This window comes from Eulemur rufifrons, chromosome 11, assembly GCF_041146395.1.
Source record: "Eulemur rufifrons isolate Redbay chromosome 11, OSU_ERuf_1, whole genome shotgun sequence".
NCBI lineage: Eukaryota > Metazoa > Chordata > Mammalia > Primates > Lemuridae > Eulemur > Eulemur rufifrons.
Genome location: NC_090993.1, coordinates 7,351,263 through 7,376,123, shown reverse-complemented (window position 1 = coordinate 7,376,123; position 24,861 = coordinate 7,351,263). Strand labels below are relative to the sequence as shown.

General features: G+C 47.0%; 1 protein-coding gene across 4 annotated transcripts in view; it reads right to left on the bottom strand.

Moving 5' to 3' along the window:
- Nucleotides 1–24,861, bottom strand: part of DISC1 (DISC1 scaffold protein) — a 207,996-nt gene that overhangs the window by 139,265 nt on the left and 43,870 nt on the right. For 2 of the 4 annotated variants that reach the window (XM_069484684.1, XM_069484685.1), the window contains exons 4-5: nt 17,778–17,907; nt 13,909–14,144 (exon numbers count right to left, since the gene is read on the bottom strand). The exons of 1 other annotated variant lie outside the window; for it this stretch is intronic. In XM_069484684.1, coding sequence (XP_069340785.1) covers nt 13,909–14,144; nt 17,778–17,907 — 366 coding nt within the window. Of the gene's footprint in view, nt 1–13,908; nt 14,145–17,777; nt 17,908–24,861 lie in introns of those variants that run through there. One more of the 4 variants, XM_069484687.1, reaches the window with a different exon arrangement.

Below are 24,861 nucleotides of genomic sequence, written 5' to 3'. Positions count from 1 at the left end.
GGAGGGTCTTCCAGCTGAGCTGAGACCAACCCAAATGGAGGAAGAGAGAGTTGACAATGGGCAGGGCATGTGACACCAGATTCTTCTGAGTTCAGGAGTCACCATCCTGACAAAAACTAGTGTACTCAATGGGCACAGGGGAAAACAACATTCGGAATCCTGCCTGGAGAATTCTAGACTCTGGCTGGCTGGAGATCGGATATTTTGAGAGCAAGTAAATCTGAGCATCATGCTGACATGGAGAGCAGAGCGGATTAAACCAACTGGGATGTTGGGAAGCACAGAAGGTGTCGAACACGGGCCTGGACTGGCTCGGCCTCTGATTCTAGCAGCAGCACCAGCTTTGGGTTGCTAATTGCCTGCTGTCCAGAGTGAAAACCTTCCTTGGGCAGAAACGAACTTGCCCTTGCTGGGCTCATGGGAGTCCATTCAACTAATAAATGGTTCACCACATTGAATCTCTAAGAGCATTTATAGTATTCTATAAACAGGTGTTCCCCGCCACACACAAAGACCAGTTCATGCATTAACAATGAAGGCAGACATTAGGTCCTCTTACTGATACTGAAAATTGAGCTCACCAAAACGGCAGTGCCTTTAGCTAACGCCCAAAATACCGAATAAAAAAAATAAGTCAAGCACCATCTTTCCAGGGGTTGATGCAGTTCACTGGTCTTGGCTCCTGTCTGGCCTTACACCAGAAAGAAAATTAGTCTCCTCTCAAATATCCACATTAGAGGAAGCAGGTAGTGATGCAGATAATTGAATACATTGTTTTAGATTTGATTTGAGTTATATATAATTAATTTAATTTATGGTATATTATCTTTGCAGGAGATTTACCTTCCTAATTATGTTTTGCTCACGCTAATATTAACCTTAGTTGCATCCCTGGGGTATTCACAGATTAAAAGCAATTGGGGGGGGGGGCAGAAGAATATGAGTAAACTATATATATACTAGTGGGTTTCGGGCTATTTTTAGCAGTAGAACTCTCTCAAACAAAAGTTTCCACAGGACTGTAATATACACTACAGGTAACAGGAGATCTGCTCGGATTGAAGTGGGTGTCTGGCCTGGGATACAAATGTCACATTAGTCCACCTCACACATGTATCTCCTGCCATCACACTGCGGTCCCCAACCATAATTCCAAGAGCAGGAATACAAATTGAAAACCAGCAGAGTTCGACGTACTTTAATGATTAAAACTCATCCCTAAGTTGCTTCTACACTTGGCAAATTGTTCATAAGGAATAAGAACTATCCTCTCAGATCACACTACACTGCACCTTGGAAACTCGTTAGGTTGTCCACACAAAGTAGCACGTATGTTCTATGAGACATATGAGACCTAACCTACTCAAATGAGTATCTTCATTCAAAGCAGCTGCCCTGCAAATTATAGAGTCCAACGTTTACTGAGCACTTACTATGTACCAGGCGCTCTTCCCAATTCTTTACATAGATGAGCATTTTAAATTCTTATTATAACTCTGTGAAGTAGGAACTATAAATATCCACATTTTCAGACAAGAAAACTTCGCCAAAGAGACTAGGAGAGATTTAAGTAACTTTTCCAGGATTAACCAGCTGGTAACTAGGGGAGTTTCAATGCTAACCCAGACAGCCAAGCTATCCGCTCTCTTAACCGCTAAACTATACTAAACTACCTCTCCTAGAAGCTATGCGCTTATTTGAAATGTACTGTCATTCTTCAGGCTGATCTTTGGAACTCTATTTTAGAATTGTGTTAAAATATACAATATCATCAATGCCATTATTTGCAAACACACATTGTGCTTTACTCACAAACTGGTGTTCAAATCATATGTCCAAAATTCATCCTCAACAAATGAAACCTTATAAAAGTTGAGGCTTGTGACATGCATGTGCTTCAGAGAAAGCCCATCAGTGGCAGATGGACCCGGGGACCACAGCGGCAAAGGAACTTGAACATAAAGGGGCCCGTCACAGGCTCATTATGTCCCCCAAAATTCACAGCTTGAAGTTCTATCCCCCAGGACCTCAGAACGTGACTATATTTGAAGACGGGACTTTTAAAGAGGTAAGTACATTAAAATGAAGTCATGAGGGTGGGCCTTAATCCAGTCTGACTGGTGTCCTTATAAGAAGAGGAGATTGGGACACAGACACACAGAGGGAAGCCCATGTGAGGACACAGGGGAAGACGGCCCAGGAGAGAGGCCTCAGGAGAAACTAACCCTGCTGACATGCTGATCTCAGACTGCCAGCCTCCAGAATCGTGAGAAAATAAATTTCTGTTTAAGCCACCCCCCATCTGCAGCCCTAGCAAACTAATGCACGTGGAATTTTCCATTTCTAATGGTATGTTTAATTATATGTGTCATTAAGATCCTATATGACTGGTGCTCCAGGGTTCAAGGAAAAGAAAAGTTGCTACTTTGTGCTCCAGCAGCGAGTCAGCAGAAGCCAGGGCAGCTCTTTTATCTCTCCAGACTGACAGACTGCTTCATTCCCAACCCGCCCGACCGGGAACCTGAGGGTAGCGGCACTAACGCATGCGTGCAGAATGCAGAGCTCAGGAGCTGAGCTTTCTGCATGTGGCTCTAAGAAAACTGTGTGTGAGAATGTCTTTGAGTTAAAAAAAAAAAAATGATTATGGGACCCTTGGATTAGTACAGAAGCTCACAACTGCCCCACCTTCAGGTTAGGAGTGAAAGGGGCTCCCTTAAATACTCCTACAATATCGCAAACAGAACGCTATCACTGATGTCAAAAATATCAGTCATAAAAATGCAACTTGGGGAGGGACAGATTGCTTTTTAGCAATAACTAGAAGGGGAAATGGAATTTAAGTCAATCACAGTCACTAATCTCGATAGTATTAGCCAAGACTTGGTTAAGGGCCAGAATGAGACATCGATGCAGAAGGATACAGCCAGGCGATTTTGATTCAAGGAGTGAGAAGCAGCTCTCAGGGCAACTGCTCCAAGCAAAGAACCATCTCTGCCGCTGCTGCCTGGTGCGGGCCCTGGGCACCTCACCTCTGAAATGCTGAACAGCCTCCAAACTGTTCTGTTTCTACCATTTACAATCTATTCTCAAGACTGTGGCCAGGGTGAGTCTTCGCAAACATGTTAGATAAAATGTCACAAAGCTCTGTTCCATCACACCTGGGTCCAGCTAGGTCCACAAGAACCAGCATGGCCCATCTCCCAGTGTTTCTGACCACCTCTCCTACAACTCCCTCCTTTGCCGGCTCCACCCTGACCGCAGAGGCTTCTTGAACAGCTCCTTGAATCTGCCGTGGCTGGCACAGGCCCCTGTGCTTGGACACCGCGCCCCAGCACACACACGCTGGGCCAACTCCCTCCCCACTGCAAGGCCTTGCTCACATCTGAGCCTCCCCGCAAGGCTGGCCCGACCGCTCCGTCTCAGACTGCAAATCACACCTCCTCTCCTGTTCCTCCCTGCACCGCGTTCATTACCTACTAACCGACCTTATGATTTACTTATTTATTATGTTTATCATTCATTTCTGCCTTTCCCCACTGGAAAGAAAGCTCCCTGAGGGCGGATGTCGTTTAGAGAATGACTGGGCACACGGTGGGTACCTAATCAGTACCTGCATAATGAGTGATGTCACATTCTTGTCTTCCTCTAAGAAATGAGCCGGTGGGGTGGGGTGGGGTGGGGTGGAGCCTCCTCAGCTCTAGCAGACGTGCACACAAGCACAGCGCCGTGAGCAGCTCCCTCTTCCTCCCCACCTCCTGCAGATGCCCGGGCACAGCGGGGACTGAAGCTGTAGCTGCTCGCGATCATACGGCTAGGGGTAGCGGTTTGCATGAGAGGGGAAGAAAGAGATTAAAAACTTGGAGTCAACTCATCAGCCTTCCTCTCCTCTTTCTCAATTCCATCTCCTAGGAGTCCTGCTCTCTTTGGCTTACTTCTGCTGGATGGTGTCTTTTCACGGACTGTATTATGGGTTGAATCGTGTTCTCCTCAAAACTCACATGTTGAAGTCCTAACCCTCCATACCTCAGAATGTGACTGTATTTGGAAACAGCATCATTGCAAATGTACTCGGTTAAGATGAGCCCGACTCCAACACGCCTGGTGTCCTTATAAACGAGGGAAGTTTGGATTTACAGACATGCATAGAGCAGAGACAATGTGAAAAGACACAGGAAAAAAATGACCACCTACAAGCCAAGGAGAGAGGCCTGGTACAAATCCTCCCATAAAAGCCCTCAGAAGGGACCAGACCTACTGACACCTTGATTCTTGGACTTCTGGCCAAGATAAGTTTGTGTTTAAGCCACCTGGCTCTGGGGCTGCTTTGCTATGACAGCAAACTAATACAGACTGGCACTGGAAAGGAGGCCTGTGAGGGCCACTTATTGCTCCCCCTTGGACTGTAAGAGCTGGGAGGCTGGAAGTGAGGTCGAGGCTTGGGCGAAGGGCACCTGAAGGTCTCAGCCAAGAGCCCACCTCTCGCCAGCACCAAATGGGTCCTCACTGCTGACACGCTGCCATGGGCATAGGCCCAAGTAGTGGCCAAGCAGAGGCTACTCTGAAGGGTGAGGATGCAGCTTGGACACACAGGCTAGGTGTCCAGATGGAAAACCCATCGTGGTGTGGGACAGACGCAGGGGCAGGAAGACAGGTAGACAGTTACATTTGTCCCCTTGCTCTGGGACACAGTCTCAGGCAGGCCTGAATGGACTCCTTTAATGTTATGCCCAAGGGAAACTACCTCTCACCCCATGTGCTCTTCTGTGGATCACTGACACTTCCTCCTGCCACCAGTAACCCAGCCATGACCTCCCCCAGCACCAGGCACCAAAGAGGTGAGGTCGTGGCCCCCAGCGTTAGACTCAGGGCCACTACCCACTGCCCCAAAGATGATCCTGTGAAGAACAAATTCCGTTCCTGCTCTTATCTGGGCCTCTGCTGCAAAAGAACATTAGTGACACTCAGAGCGACACCACCAGCCCACTAACTTTCTGCAAGACTTTGAACAAGTCACTTTCATCTGGGGTCCCCTTTTCTCACCTGAAAATGAAGTTGGACTAGACTATTTCTAAGACCCTCCAGGCCTGCCATCCAAGATTCTTTCACTGTTCTACCACTGAAAATTCTTTTACTAGCCTTATTTTATTTGCAGATATTTAGAAAATCTAAAACACACATCAGTTTCATAAAGTGCACCAGATAACATTAATGACAGAGGCAGAAATACAGGCCAGATCCCTGTCATTTTTTCCTAAGTGAGGCACACATTTCTCAGCCCTCAGAACCGAGTCGTGCAAAGGTCCTGCTGACAGCCGCCCATCCATCTTCTTGCCTGTGTGTACCTGGCTTAACACTGATGTCCCTTTCAGCACGAAGCTGCAGGAGAGGAGGGAGATCAATTTCATCTCCAAACAGCCTTCTCACTCCCCTCTGCCTCTCCCAATTCCCTGTTCCATCCCATTTCTTGTTTAGTAAAAATCAGTTTAAGAAATAAGAGATTGTTACTGATGCAAACTAAAAATGACAGAGAGAACAAAGGACAGCTGTCTTAACATGGGCACTACTTAGGCCTTGAATTAAAAAAAAAAAAACAGGAATCCGTTGACATTAACAACCTGGCCAATTACCTCTCAGTCCTCTAAGCCTTCTGTCAGAGGACAGGCAGGTAAGAAAGTGACAGTAGAAACAGCTTTAGGAAGTACAGGTTTAGCCACTTGGCCTTTTGCCTTCCTTGGACCCTTTGATCCTCACAGTTGATAATGTCACACGACACCAGTGGGACATCCATGGGGCACAGATGACAAAAATGCCACGAATTTCCTCTAGACTTTAGATGATCTCATAAAGCACGACAGGGCGCACCATCCTGTATGACTGCAGAAATGACCAGAGCGGGTCATCTGAGACCTTTACTCTCGGGAAAGGCAGGGTGGTGCAGTGGAGAGGGATTTGTACTGAAAGATAAATGTGCTGGTACCTCTGCTGGCCATCTTTGTCCCCCTTGCTGAAGGACGTCACCTCTTTCCAGTTCGGTGACGGCCAAAGCCAGACAGCGTGCTGGACCCAAGTCAAACACTCACCTTCATGCGCATCAAATAGCTCATCTTTCTGAGATCTTGAGAGGAATCACGTAGAGAAAGACTGTTTTAAAAATCATCCAGGCCGGGCGCGGTGGCTCACGCCTGTAATCCTAGCACTCTGGGAGGCCGAGGTGGGCGGATCGTTTGAGCTCAGGAGTTCGAGACCAGCCTGAGCAAGAGCGAGACCCCATCTCTACTAAAAATAGAAAGAAATTATATGGACAGCTAAAAATATATATAGAAAAAATTAGCCAGGCATGGTGGCGCATGCCTGTAGTCCCAGCTACTCGGGAGGCTGAGACAGGAGGATCGCTTGAGCTCAGGAGTTTGAGGTTGCTGTGAGCTAGGCTGACGCCACGGCACTCACTCTAGCCTGGGCAACAGAGTGAGACTCTGTCTCAAAAAAAAAAAAAATAAATAAAAATAAAAATCATCCAGACCAAACCATGCCTATATTACAGTAAAACAATAGGGATCTGACATGAATCAAGTGCACACACATTTTTAACTGAAGTAAATATATTTGAAGTTTTTCTCGCTAGCCCAGGCAAAGGAGATTAAGTGGAAAAAAAAAACAAAGCAAAATAGGCCAGGGAAATACTTGGACGTGTAACCCTTTGATTCTTTCTCTGGATGTAGATCACATACATCTGTGACTCACAGCTGCACTGAATCTTTCTCTGACTTCCAAGGATCTTGCGTCTGAACTTTAGGATGCTACACTCTGTTACCCTTTTAGTCAAGTTCAACTTACTAAGCAAACTGAGAATGAGATGTCACATTTTATAAGACCGTAAACTACAACCAAGGTAACTCCTACAGGTACTCCTTAAAGAGGTCACAGGGGAAGGGAGAGAGAGAGGAGAACATAAGGATTTCAAACCTCTTCTTGGAAAAGATTTCATGTGATTCAGAGGTGTGGATGCAAAGAGAGTGAACAGAGGAAAGAAGTGAGCCCTGATACTGAGTTTACTAGATCTGCTAAACTTTCCAACTTTCCTGACGTGGGCAAAGCACGCATGCGTGCACACTCTCATCCCGCGCCGTCTCTTGCCAATTCCCTGGCCCACTGGGAAGCTCAGCCTGACGTTACTGAGTCACGGCTCGCATCGAAGTCCAGTTCCATCACAAATCACAGCTTTATTTTTAACTGATTAACTCGGTATTTGGCTTATCCAAATACTCCAAGTGTTAATTCAACCAGATCTTTCTCGGCGCCTCGCAAACAACCGTATTCCAAACTCAAACGAAAATTCATGTGCCAAAAACAGTTTGACTCACAAACGTTTGTCTGCGGGAGATTGCGGTTGTTTATGATAAAGAAGACATGAGAGGCGTCAAAGACGTGAGTGGCCTTAGGTTCAGATCATCATTGCTCTCCCCTCTACCCATTCCTTCCAGCTGTCTCCTAAGACCTTTTACATGCAATAAGGAAGTAAGTTACTGGCCTTTTATTTTTTGGAGACTGGTAATCAAGCGGGCTCCACCATTTAAACAAGATTTCAGTACTTGGACTCTAGGACTTTTTTTTTTTCCCCTCCTCCAAACTCCTGTGAGTTTAATCCTTAAAACACAGCAATTTGATCCAAGGGGGAAAGGATCCCACCTTCAGGCTTATTCTCCTAACTGAGCCAAAGGCACTTCCATTTCAATCACTACTCCCCACTTAATTCTGAGTATTTAGTAAGTAATGCCCAATTGCTCCCATGAATTTTAAAGAAATACCCTGAACCGCTTGCATTTCTATTTAATGCTAATTTTTTAATACATGTTGTTTCTGCTATGTTTCTAAGCATGTATGCTTTCCCTGACTATGAAGTGTGCCGGAAAGGTTGCACTTTCTGCTCTGGAATCATTTTCAATTATCTGCCGTCTGGCTAAGAACAAACATAGGCACAGCTCAAGTTTGCAGAGACAATTTTAACCTTACATTTCTCTCCGGCATCACTCAAAATCTATTGACAAAGCAACAGATCAGCCTGATTTTTGAAACTGGGGGACACTGTAGATTTCATTTCCTAAAATGTTTCCAAGAGTAAAACTAAAGATGGACACACTTTATTGGATAAAGAATGCAAAAACAGACCCTTGATGAACAAAATGAACAGCAGGAAAAAACCCAGTTGGCTGAACAAAGTAACTGAATAAGCAATTCTAACACCAACATCAGTGTGACTCAAAGAGGAAGCTGAGGAAATTTGCCAAACAGGAAGCACAAAACAGGAATGAATGATAGTGAAAGTCGCGATGCATGCTTAGCAAAAACGATCCCTGCGTATAAGACACAGGGCTCCCCTGCAAGCACCTAAAGGAAACCTAGAGGTTCTGTCTGGCTCTGGTTCGGGTCATCCCAGCAGCCCAACAATCAGCACGGGGTAGATTAATCACCCTTCAGCGGCTGGAGAAAGATGTGCTCTTAACTGATTAAATTCCCAGCAAGCAATGAGCTGGCTTTTCCAACCTGGGCATATTCCTGGGTTATTAGAAAGGGGACTGTCTGAGTAGAGCTGAATTACCTTCCACTGGAAGACCCTTAAACCTCTGCACTTCTCCCAGGGCTTCAGCTCAAGGATGAAGAAGAATTTAGTCCGGTGTATTAAATTAACATCTAAAAAGTTAAATCAGGAAATAGTCACATACAACTTACAAACAGGAAAGAATCAGAGAATTTGATACAGGGAACAGAGGACTGTAGAAGACACCTAAATTACAAAGCAATTAAGTATAGAATAGTTCTCCAGGTGGTAATAATGAGAACTAAACATTGAAATTGAGCAGTAGAAAGACTTAAAACAGGCCACATGCATTCACGTACACAGAGTTGATTTGCAGCCATGGCATTAGACCAGCTAGCATTTTAAGATGACTGTCTCCCATCTTTGAGAATTCATGGGGCACCCGTTGAAAATAATTACTCCTTGAAGAAAACAAAGCACAGAGAATTTGTAAAATATTAAAATACAACATTATAAAATACATATCAACTGATTCACCTCCCTTGTTCTAAGTTTTTAAAAAATCATCATAAATTTGACTGTAGCACAAAAAAAAGTATTTTTCTGAATCTGTAATTAGGATAGAATTCCTGCCTTGAGTTTCTCAGATACACTCAATGAAAACCAGAAATGGGGGCCCTGTTTTCTTGGGGACGCACGTTTCCTAGTGAGCAGCACCTGTACCCTCCCAGGTAGGGGGTATTTTCTAATCCCTTCCTTCTTCTTCAACCCTTTTTTTTCTTTGCCAGGCTGCAGTTTGGTAAACTTTTCTCATTGCCTGTGATGGCGACTTCCCAGGGAAACAGGAGGAGGACACGGCAAGGCAGCCTCCAAGCTCCGAGCGGCGGCTGCAGCGCGAGTCCGTTCGGGTCGTGGTTCTGGGCAGGCACGGCCTTTAGGGAAGAACCGCCCTGGGCACCGAAGGCTGGGGACGATCACAGTCTGCCCTGTGAACTTTGCAGGGGACCTTATTTTGGGGCTCGCGGGAACAGAATTATTGGGTTTTTTAAGTTGCTTATTTTAACCTATTTCGTACCCTAAAGTGCAAAGTGTTCTAGAACCAGAAAGGACCTTCAGCATCATCTAGTTCAAACCCTCATTCCACAGATGAGTAACAGCAGGTCCCTAGCCCTGGGGCCCGGCCTTGCGTTCCACCGGCTCTTCCTCTCCCACTTCTCTCTTTGCGTGAGACAGCGTCCTGCTTGGTCACCCTGGGCTGCCTGTTTTTCGAGATCCCTCGGCTCGGATCCCTCTCAGGTGACACCAGGTGCTCTGTGGGCCACAGAGACAACTATCCTTGGCCTGAAGTGACATCCATTTTTCCAGCCATGCTCTGCTGGGCTGGACTTCTTCCCACTGCTGTGACTGAGCACTCCGCCCAAGGCCACCGGTGTCAACCACCTCTCTCCCCGACACCCAATCAAAAATTGGCCAAAGATGTCAGAACATGCACCACTGTGTGAGTTCAGACCCTCAGCAGCCTCATCTGCAAAATGAACGTAATACCATTACATTGCCCATATACCTTGTAGGATTACTGCGAGCAAAAATGAGCATTTTGTAAACAATAGAGATATTAAACCTAACACGTGGGTACCATTACCAATCTAAGAACGACAGACAGGATTAATACCTGCAGGGGGCTTCCAAACACTGCATGCTGCCTATGAAGCGAAGCCTTACTTCGGGGACCCACCAGTCTAGCATTGCTCACAAGCAACTGTCTCACTGCATTCACTTCTTGGGTAAAAATATTTATCTGCCTCACAAATTCCTAGGAAAAGCAAAGTGTCTGCTTTTTTGAACAAGGTAAAACAAGTCAGAATTTCCCGGAACAGCTGCCAAGCTCTCCTCTTCCTCCAGATGTTTTGCGATGCCCTCGGTCCCATAAAGCCATTGTTTCTGGCAAACCAACCAGGTGGAAGCAAAGACAGAGAAGAGAGAACGACAAAGCCCAGAAGTGGAGATTAAAGCACAGCCATCACCACGAATGGAGAAGCAGCTTGGGGACGTCTCTCTACAGCCTCTGAGTTGTCCCAGCGTCATTCCAATTTGGCACAGCCTCGCACAGTCCCCGAGGGGGTGACTTAACAGGACGCCACGCACACAGCTGCCTCCGTGCAACCCTCTTTGGGAACCTCTGCCACGCTCCTCTCGGATTCGGGCTCTGTTTTCCAACTCAGGCCTTGCTGTTTCGCTGTGTCTCCTCGCTCTAATGAGATAGGCATCTGAACAGCAAGTGCGATTATTGATTTTTCCCCCTTCCCCAGCCAGTTGGGAGCTGCGGAATTTCATTATTTCAAATCTCACTTGCAAGGAGGCCTGACACCAGCTGGGACTACGTGGTGTGGAGCTGAGGGTGATGAGAATGACCCCAGCACCCTGTATGGCTGGTCCCCAATCTAGGGAGCCCTGGGTATTTCAGCCAATAGGGGGCGGGGAGCTGCAGGCCTAGCTCCTCCCCCCGCACCCCCTCCCCGGCCCAGCTGGGCAGAGAAAACCCTGCACATCAGCGGTAACTGTTGTTCTTTAACCTCCACTTCTGGGCTTTGTCTTTCTCTCCTCTCTGTCTTTCCAACCCAGGCCCAGCCAGCCCCCCTGCAACCAGGGGCTGAGTTTGTTTCACACCTGGTGCCAATGGGTTGCAAAAAGATGTGATATGTTTCTTCCAAATGCACGGCCAGAGACAATTCCTCCATGAGCTGCCAGAACACATTTCCCACGAAGCATGAAAAATCCCAGGAGCTGAGGAATGCAGAACTCAACCACAGACGAACGCACGCCAGGCGAGCATTGCTAAAGAACGTTAGCGTCACACGCAGCCCTCCGCGTCATCACGGCTGTCGGTGCTGTAATTATTCCCACCCCACTTTACAGTTAGCCACACGCAGGGTCCCAGGCCACGCTCCCCTGGTTTTCTGGGCACATAAAGCCAACAAGAACCCAAGGGAGGCTGAGCATCATGGCCCTGGAGAGAGATGAGCTGCAAATTGCCACATTCCTCAATTTATACCAAATAAATAAACAGAACCTCACGCCCACGTGCAGGGATGTGGCCCACAGAAAATCTCAGAAACTGTCACCTCCTCCCTGGATCCCTGGTCTTTTCACTCCCCCAATCTCTTCCAGCCCCACATCGAAATCCCACTGACCAGAGCGTGAGTGGAGGTGGCTGGGGTGGGACGAGGAGGATGGGGTTGGTACAGGCAGAGAATCGGGCTCACTGGGTAAAACCGTCCTACACCCCCTCATCAAGGCAAGCCTTGCAGGAGAAAGCAAGGAGTTGTTTTACAGCAGAGGGGTTGGAATCCCAGGGGTGAAAGAAGTGCAAGTGAACACGTCTGTTAAGTGGCTCCCGTCCCTCCACACGGCCCTGCCCCGTCGGCTTCCACACCGTGGACGTCCTGATTCTGCAGGTGCTTCAAGCGTTCTCCTTTCGTTCATTGGAAGGAAACCATTTTTGTTGGCTCCACTCCAAAGGTAGCTACGATGTCTCCGAGAAGACAGCACTTCCCCTCCTCCTGCTAAGTTATTGGATCCCAGACGCAGACATTGGAAAATTCAAAGAGAGGAAAATTCCCATTACAACACCCAGACAGAAAGCCACGAGGTCTCCCCGACCCCAGCACACGCCCTCTACTTCTAGCCCGTCTCTACCATTGGCCGGCAGATTCCTAAAAAGCCACCATCAGAAACGGCGGCCTCCGTGCAAGCCCACGAGTCCCTACCAGTGATACTCCCAGAACTGTCCTGTGCTATTAGGAAGTCTCTTCTCAAGCTCACGTGTGGTCTACCCAGGAAAAGAAGCAAACCCTTCCCTTTGCGCACGCACGTCCGTGAGTTGAGTAAATCAGAACCAGCTTCTCTCCAGACAGCCCCTGAGTGTGTGGCTACGAAAGTCTTTATGGAAGATGATAATAACAGTCACGATGCTGAATGGCCTGTGGCTCCAGGCTCTCATCATAATATCGGTCTCCACAACTTCTGTTCGTGAGACCTCAGGATTTTCCTGTTTCATAGTTTTTCCAGATCTCTCCATCTGGCCTAAGAAGAAACTACCAAACAACAAAGGCAGCTATTGATGTAGCTAAGATGGACTCCTCTGGCTGGGGCACCTACCCAATAGACCCCTTAAGTCAGTATTTCCCAGAAGACAGTCAATCCTTCAGAGCAAAAATTAAGTCAACAGGAGCATGTCCAGTTAGTTACAAATACTGGCCCAAGAGCCTGTCTGACCTGTTAAGCCACAAGACTCTACACTGGCGTCTTTCAAGTGCTCCATTTCTGTGACTCTGTGCCGCATCAGTTCATCTGTGCGACAGCCCTATAAGGTAGGTACATTATTATCATCCCTTCCTCCTCATCAGCCGACAAGTGCTTGATTGAGGATTCAACCTTCAACCGCAGACAACCAAATAGCGGAGTCCATCTTCTCAAGCACGGCAGGTGGTGGGTTTTATTGAGTCTTCCTCAGTGCAGTAACCAAGCGGAGCATTCGTCCCTCTCCTTGTCCTACACCCACGGCACCTGCAGTCCGAGTGACCCACCTGCGTACCCATTCGGGGACCACTCGTCGTTTCGGTCCAGCATGCGTAAGTGAGCGTTCTGTCTCCAAAGTAAGATGATGAGCTCCCGAACGGCACAAGGTAGATGTGTGTCTTATGGACAGATACAGAACACAGGGAAGATTCTCATTCCCGATGAGTAGATGAGAAACCAGACTTGAGAATTAACGAACAGGAGTTTAAGTATGTTTTCCCTCTTATGAACTGGGACTCTGGGCAAATTATTAACCTTCTCAAACTTTTTTTTCCTCATCTGTAAAATGGACACAATAACAGAAGCCATTTATAGAGCAAAGCTTAGCACAGGACCTGGTATGTAGCAGGCACTCTGTAAATCCTAGCTGCCAGTAACAATTCACTCTTCCAGATGGAAACATCGCCACTGAATCTCCCTTTCTTCATGGCTCCCTCCTGCTCTTGGCATAGTTTACCTCTCTCCAGATTATGGTCCCCAGCAGAGGTTGGCATCAGAATCTCTAACCTACTGAACTCCAGCAGCCCGCAAAGGGAGAGAGGGTGCCCCTGGGGATGGGGAGGAATGCCGGCATTTAGCAGGCTGGGTGGCCGGGCTGTGAGATAATTTGCAATGCTCAGAAATGCCCCGTACAATGAGGCATTTTCCCACCCAGACACCAATAGTTCTTCCGTTGAAAAACACAGACTGCTTAGAAACTATTCATGCATGAGAGACAGCAGACAAAACCATTCCAATAGACAGGTCAAAGAGGTGAGTGATCCCAAATCAGTTTGGAAGTCACCGGTAGGTACCTCCTTATGGTTTCGGGTGGCTCCGCACGGAAGGGAATCCGATTGGCTGAGGCCAGGGTGTCCTGCAAGGCCTTGACGACCTCCTGCAGCTGGCCCAGGGACAGCCGGCGCAGCAGGGGAGTCAGGCCGCAGCCCCCCCACTGGAGCTGCTGCTCTTGCTCCTCTATTTCCCTTCTCAGCTGTTGATCTTTGGCTTCCAGCACAGACATCCTTGCTTGGAGAGCTTCGATTTCTTTCTGTAGACAATGAGGAGACCAGATTTTATAAATTAACTCTGCTCATGGCAAGCTGCTCTATGGATAATGACTCATTTAAATGAGAATTGGCCAGGTGCACCAGCGCCTCGGAGCTCCCCTTCTGAGGGCAGGCAGATTTCTGGAGCTTTGCTGAACTGGAAAAATCATGCCAGCTTTATATTCCTAATGAGTTGGCGTAAGGAAAAACATTCCCTCCCAAGCATTAAATAACTCTGGTGGGGGCGGGGGGTGAGCCAAGATTTTGACTTGGAAGAACCCAGCAAATAACAACACAACTGACTTCATTTTAGGAGGGAGAGTTAGAACCCAGGGCAGCAACGCATAGGCTAAGCTGGTAACATTAGCCACAGGCCAGAACAAAAGAGGCAAACAATCCTGGGTGGGTCTGTCCCCAAACCTAAGAATTTAGAGTATAGAGAAAGGTGAAAAAACGAAAAACTTCCTGGCTTCTTACGTCTACAGGATTGAGAGAACAATGAGCTGCTGTGGATACTGTCATGCAGTTTAAACTTCATAAAAATATTAAATAAATTTAATTTCCATTAATATAGCAAGCTCAAGTCCAAATAATCCGTAAAGTATCATCTAATCTTGAGGGCAGAAGGTAAAACCAGCAGCGGGTGATCGCACTCGTCCCGTGCACAGTGGCAAAGCAGAAAACCATCTCACTGCCCCTGTGACCCTGAACGGAAAATCGGACTCTCTGAATGAGCATCCTCCCACGCCCTGTGCGTTGGTTTCTGGCTGGTAAGAGCACAGCTCTAATCCTAGGCATCTCCCCATCTCCTATCCCCGTTCTCCAAAGTGCAGAGCACCTACAACTGCGACCTCCCGAACCCACTTCCAGGACAGGATGGGGAGCAGGAGGATGAGGCACTGAACAGCTACTAAGACCCTCACTGTCGCCATGGCTCCCAGAGCGCAGTATCACTGATGGAGCCTCCCAGCTCACCTCCTCACTCCTGCCTTTACTTCCTATACCCTATTCTTCTCTTTTCTTCTTCTTTTTTTTTTTTTTTTAGTTTTTCTATACACACAACATAAAAGTGACCATCTTAACCACTTTTTTCCGTTTTTTTTTTTTATTTCAGCTAATTATGGGGGTACAAAAGTTTAGGTTACCTATATTGCCCATGTCCCCCCACCCCTCTGAGTCAGAGCTTCAAGCGTGTCCATTCCCCAGACAGTGCGCATCGCACTCATCAAGTAGGTACACACCCATCCCCTCCCCCCACCCCCCACATCTGCCCGACATCCAGTTAGTGTTATTCCCAAATGTGCACTTAGGTGATGATCAGGGAAACCAATTTGCTGGTGAGTACATGTGATGCTTATTTTTCCATTCTTGGGATACGTCACTTAGTAGAATGGGTTCCAACTACTCTCCAGGAGAACATAAGAGATTCTATATCACTGTTATTCCTTATAGCTAATACTCCATGGTACACATGAGTGTGCAGTTCAGTGGCATTAAGTACATTCACGCTGTTGTACCATCATCGCCACCGTCTATAGATCTCCAGACCTCGTTTCATCTTGTAAAACTGAAACTCCACACCCACGGAGCCATAACCCCCACCCCCGCCCTTTCCTCCCCACCCCCAGCTCGTGGCAACCACCATTCCAGCTTCTGTCTCTATAAATGTGACTCCTTTAGGAACCTCATATAAATGGGGTCACACAGTACGTGTCCTTTTGTAACAGGCTTATGTCACTTAGCAAGATGTCCTCAAGGATCATCCATGTTGTGGCAGGTGTCAGAATTTCCTCCCTTCTTAAGGTTGGACGGTATTTCATTGTAGGCACACACCATGTTCTGGTGTCCAGACCCATTCATCCATCAGAGGGCATGTGGGCTGCGATCACCTTTTGGCTACTGTGAAGCCGCTGCCACGAACATGGCAGGTATACAAATACCTCTTTGAGTCCATGCTTTCCATTTTGGTGGTGTATACCCAGAAGGGGGATGGCTGGGTCACATGAGGATTCTATTTTTCATTGTTTAAGGAAGCTGCATGCTGTTTTCCATAGTGGTCCTACATCCTATTCCTAACACAAGAGTCAAAGCAATTCTTTACAGTGACGTCAGATCACATCACTTCACTGCTTAAAACCCTCCAGTGGCTCCCGATTGCAACAAGAGGAAATTCCAGGTCCTCACAAGGGCCCTGTACCTCTGACTTCCTCCCCTATGGCCTCACCTACACTACTCCGGCCACAAAGGCCTCCAGGCTTCTGCTGAACACATGAGACACATGCCCAGTGTAGGCCTCCGTGTGGCTGTCCCTCTGCCCAGCCTGCTCTCGTTAGAAATCTCTACACGGCCTTCTCCTCCTCCTCTCTCAAGTGTTGGCTTCAGTCTCACTGCTCAATGAGCAGACTCTATCACCCCATACCCTGGTCTATGCATTGTAGCTTTTACCACCCTACACCAAGCTAGTTATCTACTGTAGATGTTTATTACGTTTACCACTTATTGTCTATCTCCCCACACCTGCCCCCACTGGGACACAAGCTCCCCGGGAACCCCAAGCATTTCACACAGTCTGGCAAATGGTGGAGACTCAATAAATATCTGGTGAATCAATGAATGTTCAAGCACCTCTCCCCAGAGTGCTTCAACCACGAAGTGCCCCGGGCTAAGGTTATTTTCTGTACACACTGACATTCTCAGGAATTGTGCAGACTTTTAAGTGGTGAATGTTGTTAAAAAACCAAAAACCAGATTTCATGTTTTCAGCTTCCCAAACTTTACAATGACACTCACTGAATATGTACATCAACGCTCCGTTTATGGGGGAGCATTTCCAAATCGCAATGACTTCTGCCTCCCTTTGCTACCTCGCCGTTGTGGCCACGTGGATGGGCCAAGCTCAGACGATAAGAACACCCTGCGTGGCAGGAGTAACTCGTCCAAGCTCCCGTAACTTGTCTGAGCTTGTCCAGCTATTTCGAGCCTAAGCCAGGATTTGGCTCCTTCTCTGAAGTCACACTGCCTGTAATCCATGCACCCTCTCTGCCGCAGGCCTCCAGGCTCAGGCATGCAGGGACCCAGTTTCAAGGTCCCCTGCCTCTGGAGAGCTCCCAACTGGCCTCTGGCTGGAACTCGGTGCTGCACCCAGATTTCTAGCCCCCCACAATCCTTGGGCAGCTTTCATCCTCTGCTCTGGGCCAACCCTGGGCTCCCACGTAGCCTGCTAAGGACTTAACAACTCTTGTCTCTTCACAACTGCTGCTCACAATGCACCATGATAGGAATTTCCATAAAGGATTTTCACAGCACAGAGCCCTTTCTGCCTTCAAAGGAAGCTTCTAAAGGTCAAAATGATAAGAGGTGACAAATTGGCCTGGCAGACAAGGAACACGAATTCAAAAGGTAATGAGGAATATCGAAAACAGCACCAACACTGCTGAGCTTTCAACTCTTGTTTGTAATGAGATTCCTACAAGCCCTCTAGTCATTCCACTGTCTCTCCTTTTAGTCCTCCCCGGGTTGACGGCCAAGGCTCTAATTGCTATACTCAGGCAAAGCAAAGACCCACTTGGCTGCACTGGACGGAAACGGATAAGAAAAACGTCATCCCATTTCTTGAAGATCCTTCACCTGCTCACCTGTAACTGCTGCTTCTCCTGAAGAAGCCAGTCTCGCCTCGTGATGGACACACGCAGATTGTCCTGAGCTGTGGGTTCCAATGGCCAGGGCTCCATTCTGAGTGGGGCTTGGCTGTCATCACTGCTGGCCCTTAAAATAACACAGACATATACATTAGTACAGGTGGGGAGAAGCTGAAGTCCCCCGGGTCAACAAGTATCTTAAGAGTAAGACATTTCACTGAGCAGTCCCCAGCCATTCCCATCCTTAGGAGGTATCTACCCATCCTTAGGAGGAGGTCCCTATGTCAGTTTCTGCTTTAATGACAATCTGCTGGGACCTTTGCTTTTGCCCATAGCCAAATTTCTGTTAATAGACCTGCACTGTCCCCTACAGTAGCCCTGGGCCACATGTGACGTGTGCTTAGCCCAAATTAAAATATGCCAAAAGTACAAAACACACACTAGATTTTTTAAAGTTAGTACAAAGAGAGTGCAAAATAACTCACTAGTAATATTTTTAAGTTCAATACATATTGAAATAATATTTTAGATATACTGGGATGAATTTAATGTATTATTAAAATGAATTTCACCTATTTCTTCTTAATTTTTTTCATGTGGCTTAGCTAGAGCATTTAAAATCATGTCTGTGGCTCGCATTATATTTTATTAGACCGCACTGCCTGGGACCGTCCGAACAGGGCCAAGTTCTAGAGCTGATGGAGATTCAAAGCAAGTGTGACTGCCTTGCAGGTGCTTCGGTCAGAGCTCCTCAGAAAGTTTTGCTAAGGGACAGTCGAAACCACTGGAAACCTGCTTGGCTCCTGCTCTTGCTCCGGCTGGAGGTGACATATTTGGTGACTGCCATGCTGGTGAAAATGTGGGCACACCCTTGAGCCTTACGCTGGTCACCTGCCTTTATAGAAGTCTGGTCTGTATTTCTCATCAAAGAACCACAAACTCATCCTTAAAATGTTCAATTTCTAACTCAGTACAGGTGAGCAGAAAAAAAAAGTTTCCCCTAAGCAGAACTAGGTCAGCAATTTAAGAAGCTAAGAAAACACCATCAACTAAAACTAAAAGGTAAAAGACAAGTTGGGAAAAAATATTGCCGCATATATGCCAGAAAAAGGCATAATATTGCTAATTTAGAAAGATTTCTATTAAATCAAGAAGGAAAAGACAAGTGCACCGATCAGAAATTCCAAAAAAGGAATTACAAAGGGTAGAACGTTGAGGAAAATGTTTATCACCAAAAATGGCTTTAAATGCAAATCCAAACAACATAAAATGTCATGTTTCACCTAACAAACTGGCAAAGGTTTGCACAAACCATAATTCGTTGGTGAGAACAGGGAATAAGAGTTAAACTTTAATATAACTTTGGGTCCCACATTCTCACTTCTAAGAATTCAACTATATGGAAATAATCGTAGATGTACACAAAGATCAGCTACCAGAATATTCCATTTTCTCTTAGTAGCCCAAACTGACATCACAGTCATTGTACCCCAACATCAGGGTCAGTGCAGTAAACCACGGCACGGCCCCCAAGGAAGGCCAAGCAGCCACCAAAAGTAGGTCACACAAGATGTATCGCCATGGAAAATGTTCACCGTTTATTGCTATTTTTTCTAAAGCAGGTTTTACGGCAGTCTGTATAATGTACACCTAAAAATGATACATTTATAAAACAAAAGACAGAAAAATATCCACCAAAATGCCATCGGTTCTTATCTCTGGGTGGTGGGATTACTTCTTTCAGTCAATCTTTTCTGAGGTTTCTATAGTGAGTGAGCATGTCTTATTTTCATAACTATAATAAAAAAATGTTTTCCACCACATACACCAAGCAGCTGCACTAGTGACTTAAATACTCCAACACAGCCAACCTGTCCTGTGGCTCTTGGACGTGGCTGTGTTTTAAATAAATCCCATCAATACGTTCATCGTCGAAGCCACTCTCCCTTGCAGAGGAGCAGGTATCTGTAGCTTCTACACTTTGAGGCATAAACGCAGTGCCCAAAAAAGGCCAAATTAAACCTTTGCCGCCTTCCGTGTACTCTCCTTCCACACGGCTAGATCTTGTCTTCCACATTTGTCCTTACTTCGGGGCTCAGGGACAAGCATGAAGCTGCATGTTCTTATTTGTATGTACACATGGGGTCTCACCACCTCTGCGTTTCTTAGAAAAGAAAATGATCCCAATATGTGTGGTGTTATGTTCATCTCCTTTCAGTCTTGCCCCATGTCATTCATTCATTCAGAAAAAGAAAAAACATTACTAAGCCCTCCTAGTACGTGCCGGGGACAGAACAGTAAACTGAACTTGGTTCTTCCAGGGAGCAGGGGAGACAAATGTATCAACAGAAAAATTACAAGGCAATGGGGGAATGCTCAATCCAAAAACAGACCAATTACTGAAGACTTTTTTTTTTTTTTGGAGACAGAGTCTTGCTCTGTTGCCTAAGCTAGAGTGAAGTCGCATCATCATAGCTCACAGCAACCTCAAACTCCTGGGCTCAAGCAATCCTCCTGCCTCAGCCTCCCCAGTAGCTAGGACTTCGGGCGCACATCACCACACCCAGCTAATTTTTCTGTTTTTAGTAGAGACGAGGGGTTGCGGGGGCAGGGGAGGGGGTCTCACTCTTGCTCAGCCTGGTCTCAAACTCCTGACCTCAAGCAATCCTTCTGCCTCGGCCTCCCAAACTGCTGGGATTACAGGTGTGAGCCACCGTGCCCGGCCCCAATTACCGAAGACTTTCAAGGCTGGGGTGATTCTCCCACTTCCTGAATCTCAACATTGGCACTTACAAAGTAAGCGACCCAACCAACCTTGCTGCAAGGAAGCAACCCCGAATATTTTTAGAAACAATACTACAAAATATGTCACCTCAGCATTTCTAAGACAGAAAATGGTAGCTCTGGAGAAAGGAACCTCACTTTTATTCCTGTTCCTGACACAGATTCAGATTCTCTGAATAATCTTGCAAGTCACTCACTTACTGTAACATACGATGCAATGTAGAAACGTATTTTCTGCTCCGTGTGCTTAAAGGCAAATGGTAACAGTAGCAGTAAAAATATGCGTAAACTGATAATAAGAAAGTAAACTGCTATGAACTGAGAATATATGGTACTCTTTTATCTCACTCGCTTCTCACTGCAGACCTAGGATGAAGGTGTTGTTATTGCAGTTTTGCTGATGAGGAAACGGAGTCGCAGGGAGGTCAGGTGACCTGCCCATGGTCACACAGGCACCGTACGCCGAAGGTTCTCAGCAAGATCAGCAACTTGGTTCCCCAGCTTCCAGCCACGACCCGCGACGCCCCTTCACTGAGCCCCCTCCCAGCTGTTTGGCGAGCAATCAGCCCATGGAGGCGAAGGCCAGCGTTTGGGCCTCGCTTCTGCCTTTTCCTAGCCGGGTGTCCCTGACTTACCCAATCTCTCTGAACCTTGCCTTAAAATGAGAATGCTGACCATGATCATAACGAGCATGCCTTCCCTACGTAGCCGATTATAGGGGTTAAATTTGTTCAACAAATGACCGCGGGGCACCGACTGCATGCAGACCCCACCCTCCCACTGGGACCGTTTGGGGACGGGAGGGACCATTTGGGGACAGAGACGGAGCACCTGTGTCCTCGGGGAGTTTCCTCTTGGCCTCCCCACACCGCAACGTTTGCATCGAGAAAATGAACACTGTGCCCGTGTCCAGTGGACACAGCTCCTCCACAGGGGAGCAGAGATTAAAGATGAAATACGTCCAAGAAGAGGAAGCCTCTGGAACTAAACTATCCCCAGCTACTGACGTCTGCGGGAGCGGCACGTACTTCCTCCCGTGCACCGTCTCCTGTTCTTGACCCTGAGCCCAGGGAGCAAAGGGACTGAGCTCATCTCATGGTGACGGTGACGTCCCCAGTGCTCCGCACCAGGGAGGGGCCTAGCAAATATTTGTTCTGATTTAATGAGTCTGTGGCCTAGAAAATCCAGAAGTCGTTTATATTCACTTTTCTATTGCATTAGATCATTTCTTTGCACTAATTTATTTCCCAATTCGCTCTGCTTATGCTAATATTAAGAGTTCCCTGAATTTCCTAAATAGATACCATCTGGGTTGGGATGGGAGTTATTGAAAGAAATCAACACAGAATTGAAAATTAGCTACAGAAGAGCTACAGAGCTCTATAGTACCGTTCATCACATTCATTACTTAATCCATAGGAAAAGCCCCGGCGAACAACCAAAACTCCCCGGCTGTCTCTCCTATCCTTACTCCAGGAGCAGAAAGGGATCCACAGCCGGCTGAGTGATGGCCCCAGGACACACCGTCACTCAGTAATGAAGCAAGGGACAGGCTTCTGTCTCTCGAATCTGCAGTCCTCTGAGTCATGCTCCCTCTCCCTTCGACAATATTGTTCCCTTTCTATCTAATAATTCTCAATGTGGAATCCCTAACGTCAGTGCAAATTAGCGTCGCTGCTACAAACTAATCAGTATGTGAAATGAGCAAATCCCTCAGGGGCAAGAATTAAAAACACGCAGCGTAGACCGTTGGCACAGCACTCGGTGCCAGCTAGGACTCGGATGTCTAAGACGCCGCTCTCAGGCCCAGGGTTCCATGCAGGTCCCCATCTGGGCCTTCCTGGTACTGGAAAAATCTCGGCCCTTCTACTCTCCTGTCCTTTCTAGCAGTAATCTAAAGAAGGATAAAACCCATTTGTGAAATAAGAACTTACGCCACAGGGAAAAATTTAACTCCCAATTGCACAGGAAAACATTTTTCATTCCATTGCTGTAACATTCACAGTGTGACTGATGTGAGCACATATTTCAGTAACACTGAAAAATAATAAAGCAACCACCTGGGTGTCAGTGGCTCCCACGCCAGGTCGCTGACGAATGTGCGCCTGTGATGGATCTATACTGCCGGCTCGTCCCCAGCCCAGCACCCGGGCCCCAGGGCCTTCCAGTGCCCTTGGCTTTGCCCAGTGGGCTGCCTGCCCAAGCCTTTGTGAGGAAGAATGTGCCGGGGTGGAGGAGGCCAAGCAATTGGTCTGGGAGGATACCCTGCCCCGGATCTGCCCACGGCCGTGCTGTGGTTCCTGCAGCCTCACGGATAACACAGAAGGTCCCTTTCTCGGACCCTAATGGGGTCAGTCCCCATAATGCCAGAAAAAATGCTGTTTTGTGCCACTGCTGGAATCATTATAGTCTCAGAAAGCACCAAAATTATTGGGGCCAATGATCTCCTAGTTACCGTTAGAAAAATGAGGCCCAGAGGGAGTGCCACCCAGTCCAGACGACTGTTTCTGGCAACAAGAGTTGAGCATGGCCCTCGCGAATAACACTGCTCATTGCAGCCCCCTGTTGATGACTATTCTATCAAACGTATGTCATAGGACTTGTGTGTTTCCACCTCTCCCTCTTCGGCGGATGGTTCTGCAGAAGCGGTTTGGGCCAGTCATAGGACCACGGGAGTAGCTAGAAATAGCTTCCTCATCCAACAGACAATGTCATAAATCACCAAGGCCTACTCTGAAAGCACCAGAGAATATTGAAAAATTTCCAGGGACAACAGGTAACTTTGCCGTTCTTCCGTACATGTAAGATTTGGGTCTAAAACATGAGGATCACGGAGTGGAAGACATATTCCTGAGGAAACTGATCTTCATTGTGTTACACGGTCTTATCCCACTCCTAGAAATGACCACCTTCCAAGAGAGACACGTGAATATTTGTTTGGTTTATGACAGTTATTCCTGATGCCACTGGCCCGAGGACAGACGTCAGCTGAACTTGAATGAAGAGGATGGCACGGGGGAACTTCATTTGGAAGCTTTTATTTATAATCCACTAGTCCCAAAACACGTTCTGAGGAGTCCGCTGTGTGCGAATCTCAACGTATTCTTGTCTTATTTTCCTTTCTCCCGTCCCTTCCTGCGGCCAAGACAACGGGTCCGGAGTCGGTCTCCTGGGCGCAAGACACGTGGCACACTAGTAGCCCTTTCTGTTCCCCATCTCCAGCTCTAATTCAGGGTTCAGAAACATATCCTTGTACTGTGGTAATAATGATGAATTTTTACGCCTTATCATAGCCATCTTGCTTTATATCCTTGGTAATATGTGTCTCTAACAGTTATTTTCTGCTCTCACACAGTGTGTATGGATTCCAGTCTGTGAGCTGATCGCCATTGAATCCTGCCATGGTCCCTACGTCGCAACCAAAGGGAAATAAAGAACCACATGCTTCGAAGGGAATCGAGGAGGACCTAGTCAGAGGAGGTGCTCAGTCCGGAAGTATCATGACGTGACACAACCTTCATCTTCTCTGTTCCCACCTCACAGGAGAGACGCAAGCAGGAAGGAGTTGGACAGGCAAACCCGAGCTCTGTCTTTTCTTTTTTTTTTTTTGAGACAGAGTGTCACTCTGCTGCCCGGGCTAGAGTGCTGTGCAATCAGCCTAGCTCACAGCAACCTCAAACTCCTGGGCTCAAGCGATCCTCCTGCCTCAGCCTCCCGAGTAGCTGGGACTAGAGGCATGCGCCACCATGCCCGGCTAATTTTTCTATGTATATATATATATATATATATATTTTTTTAGCTGTCCATATAATTCCTTTCTATTTTTAGTAGAGATGGGGTCTTGCTCTTGCTCAGGCTGGTCTCGAACTCCCAGAGCTCTGTCTTGATGAGCGCCCCTGGAAAGCCATTGCGTACCTTTGTTTTAAACTTGGTTGTATTTTGTTTGCTTGTGTTTTAAGTTATCCATTGGGAAAACGTCTTCGATAAACAAAAACCAGCTTGCACGCACACATGTGCACACAATTTAGCTTAGAGAAGTGACCAGTGTTAATACACGTATTAGTGAAGAGCCAATGGAAAACACACAGGATGTATAGTCAGAAAAACTGCAAAGCATTATTGAGAAAAAAAATTATCAGGAAAATGTGAAATAGTAGGCCAACCCCCTCTCTTAGGAAGAAAGAAAAAATAACTTGCCTTTGATTGCGTGCAAGATACAGCCTCTCTGTTGTGTGCTGATCTTTGCTATGGCAGCACATTGAGGGGTAATTTTTCCTTTTGCTCCAGAATTAGAAAC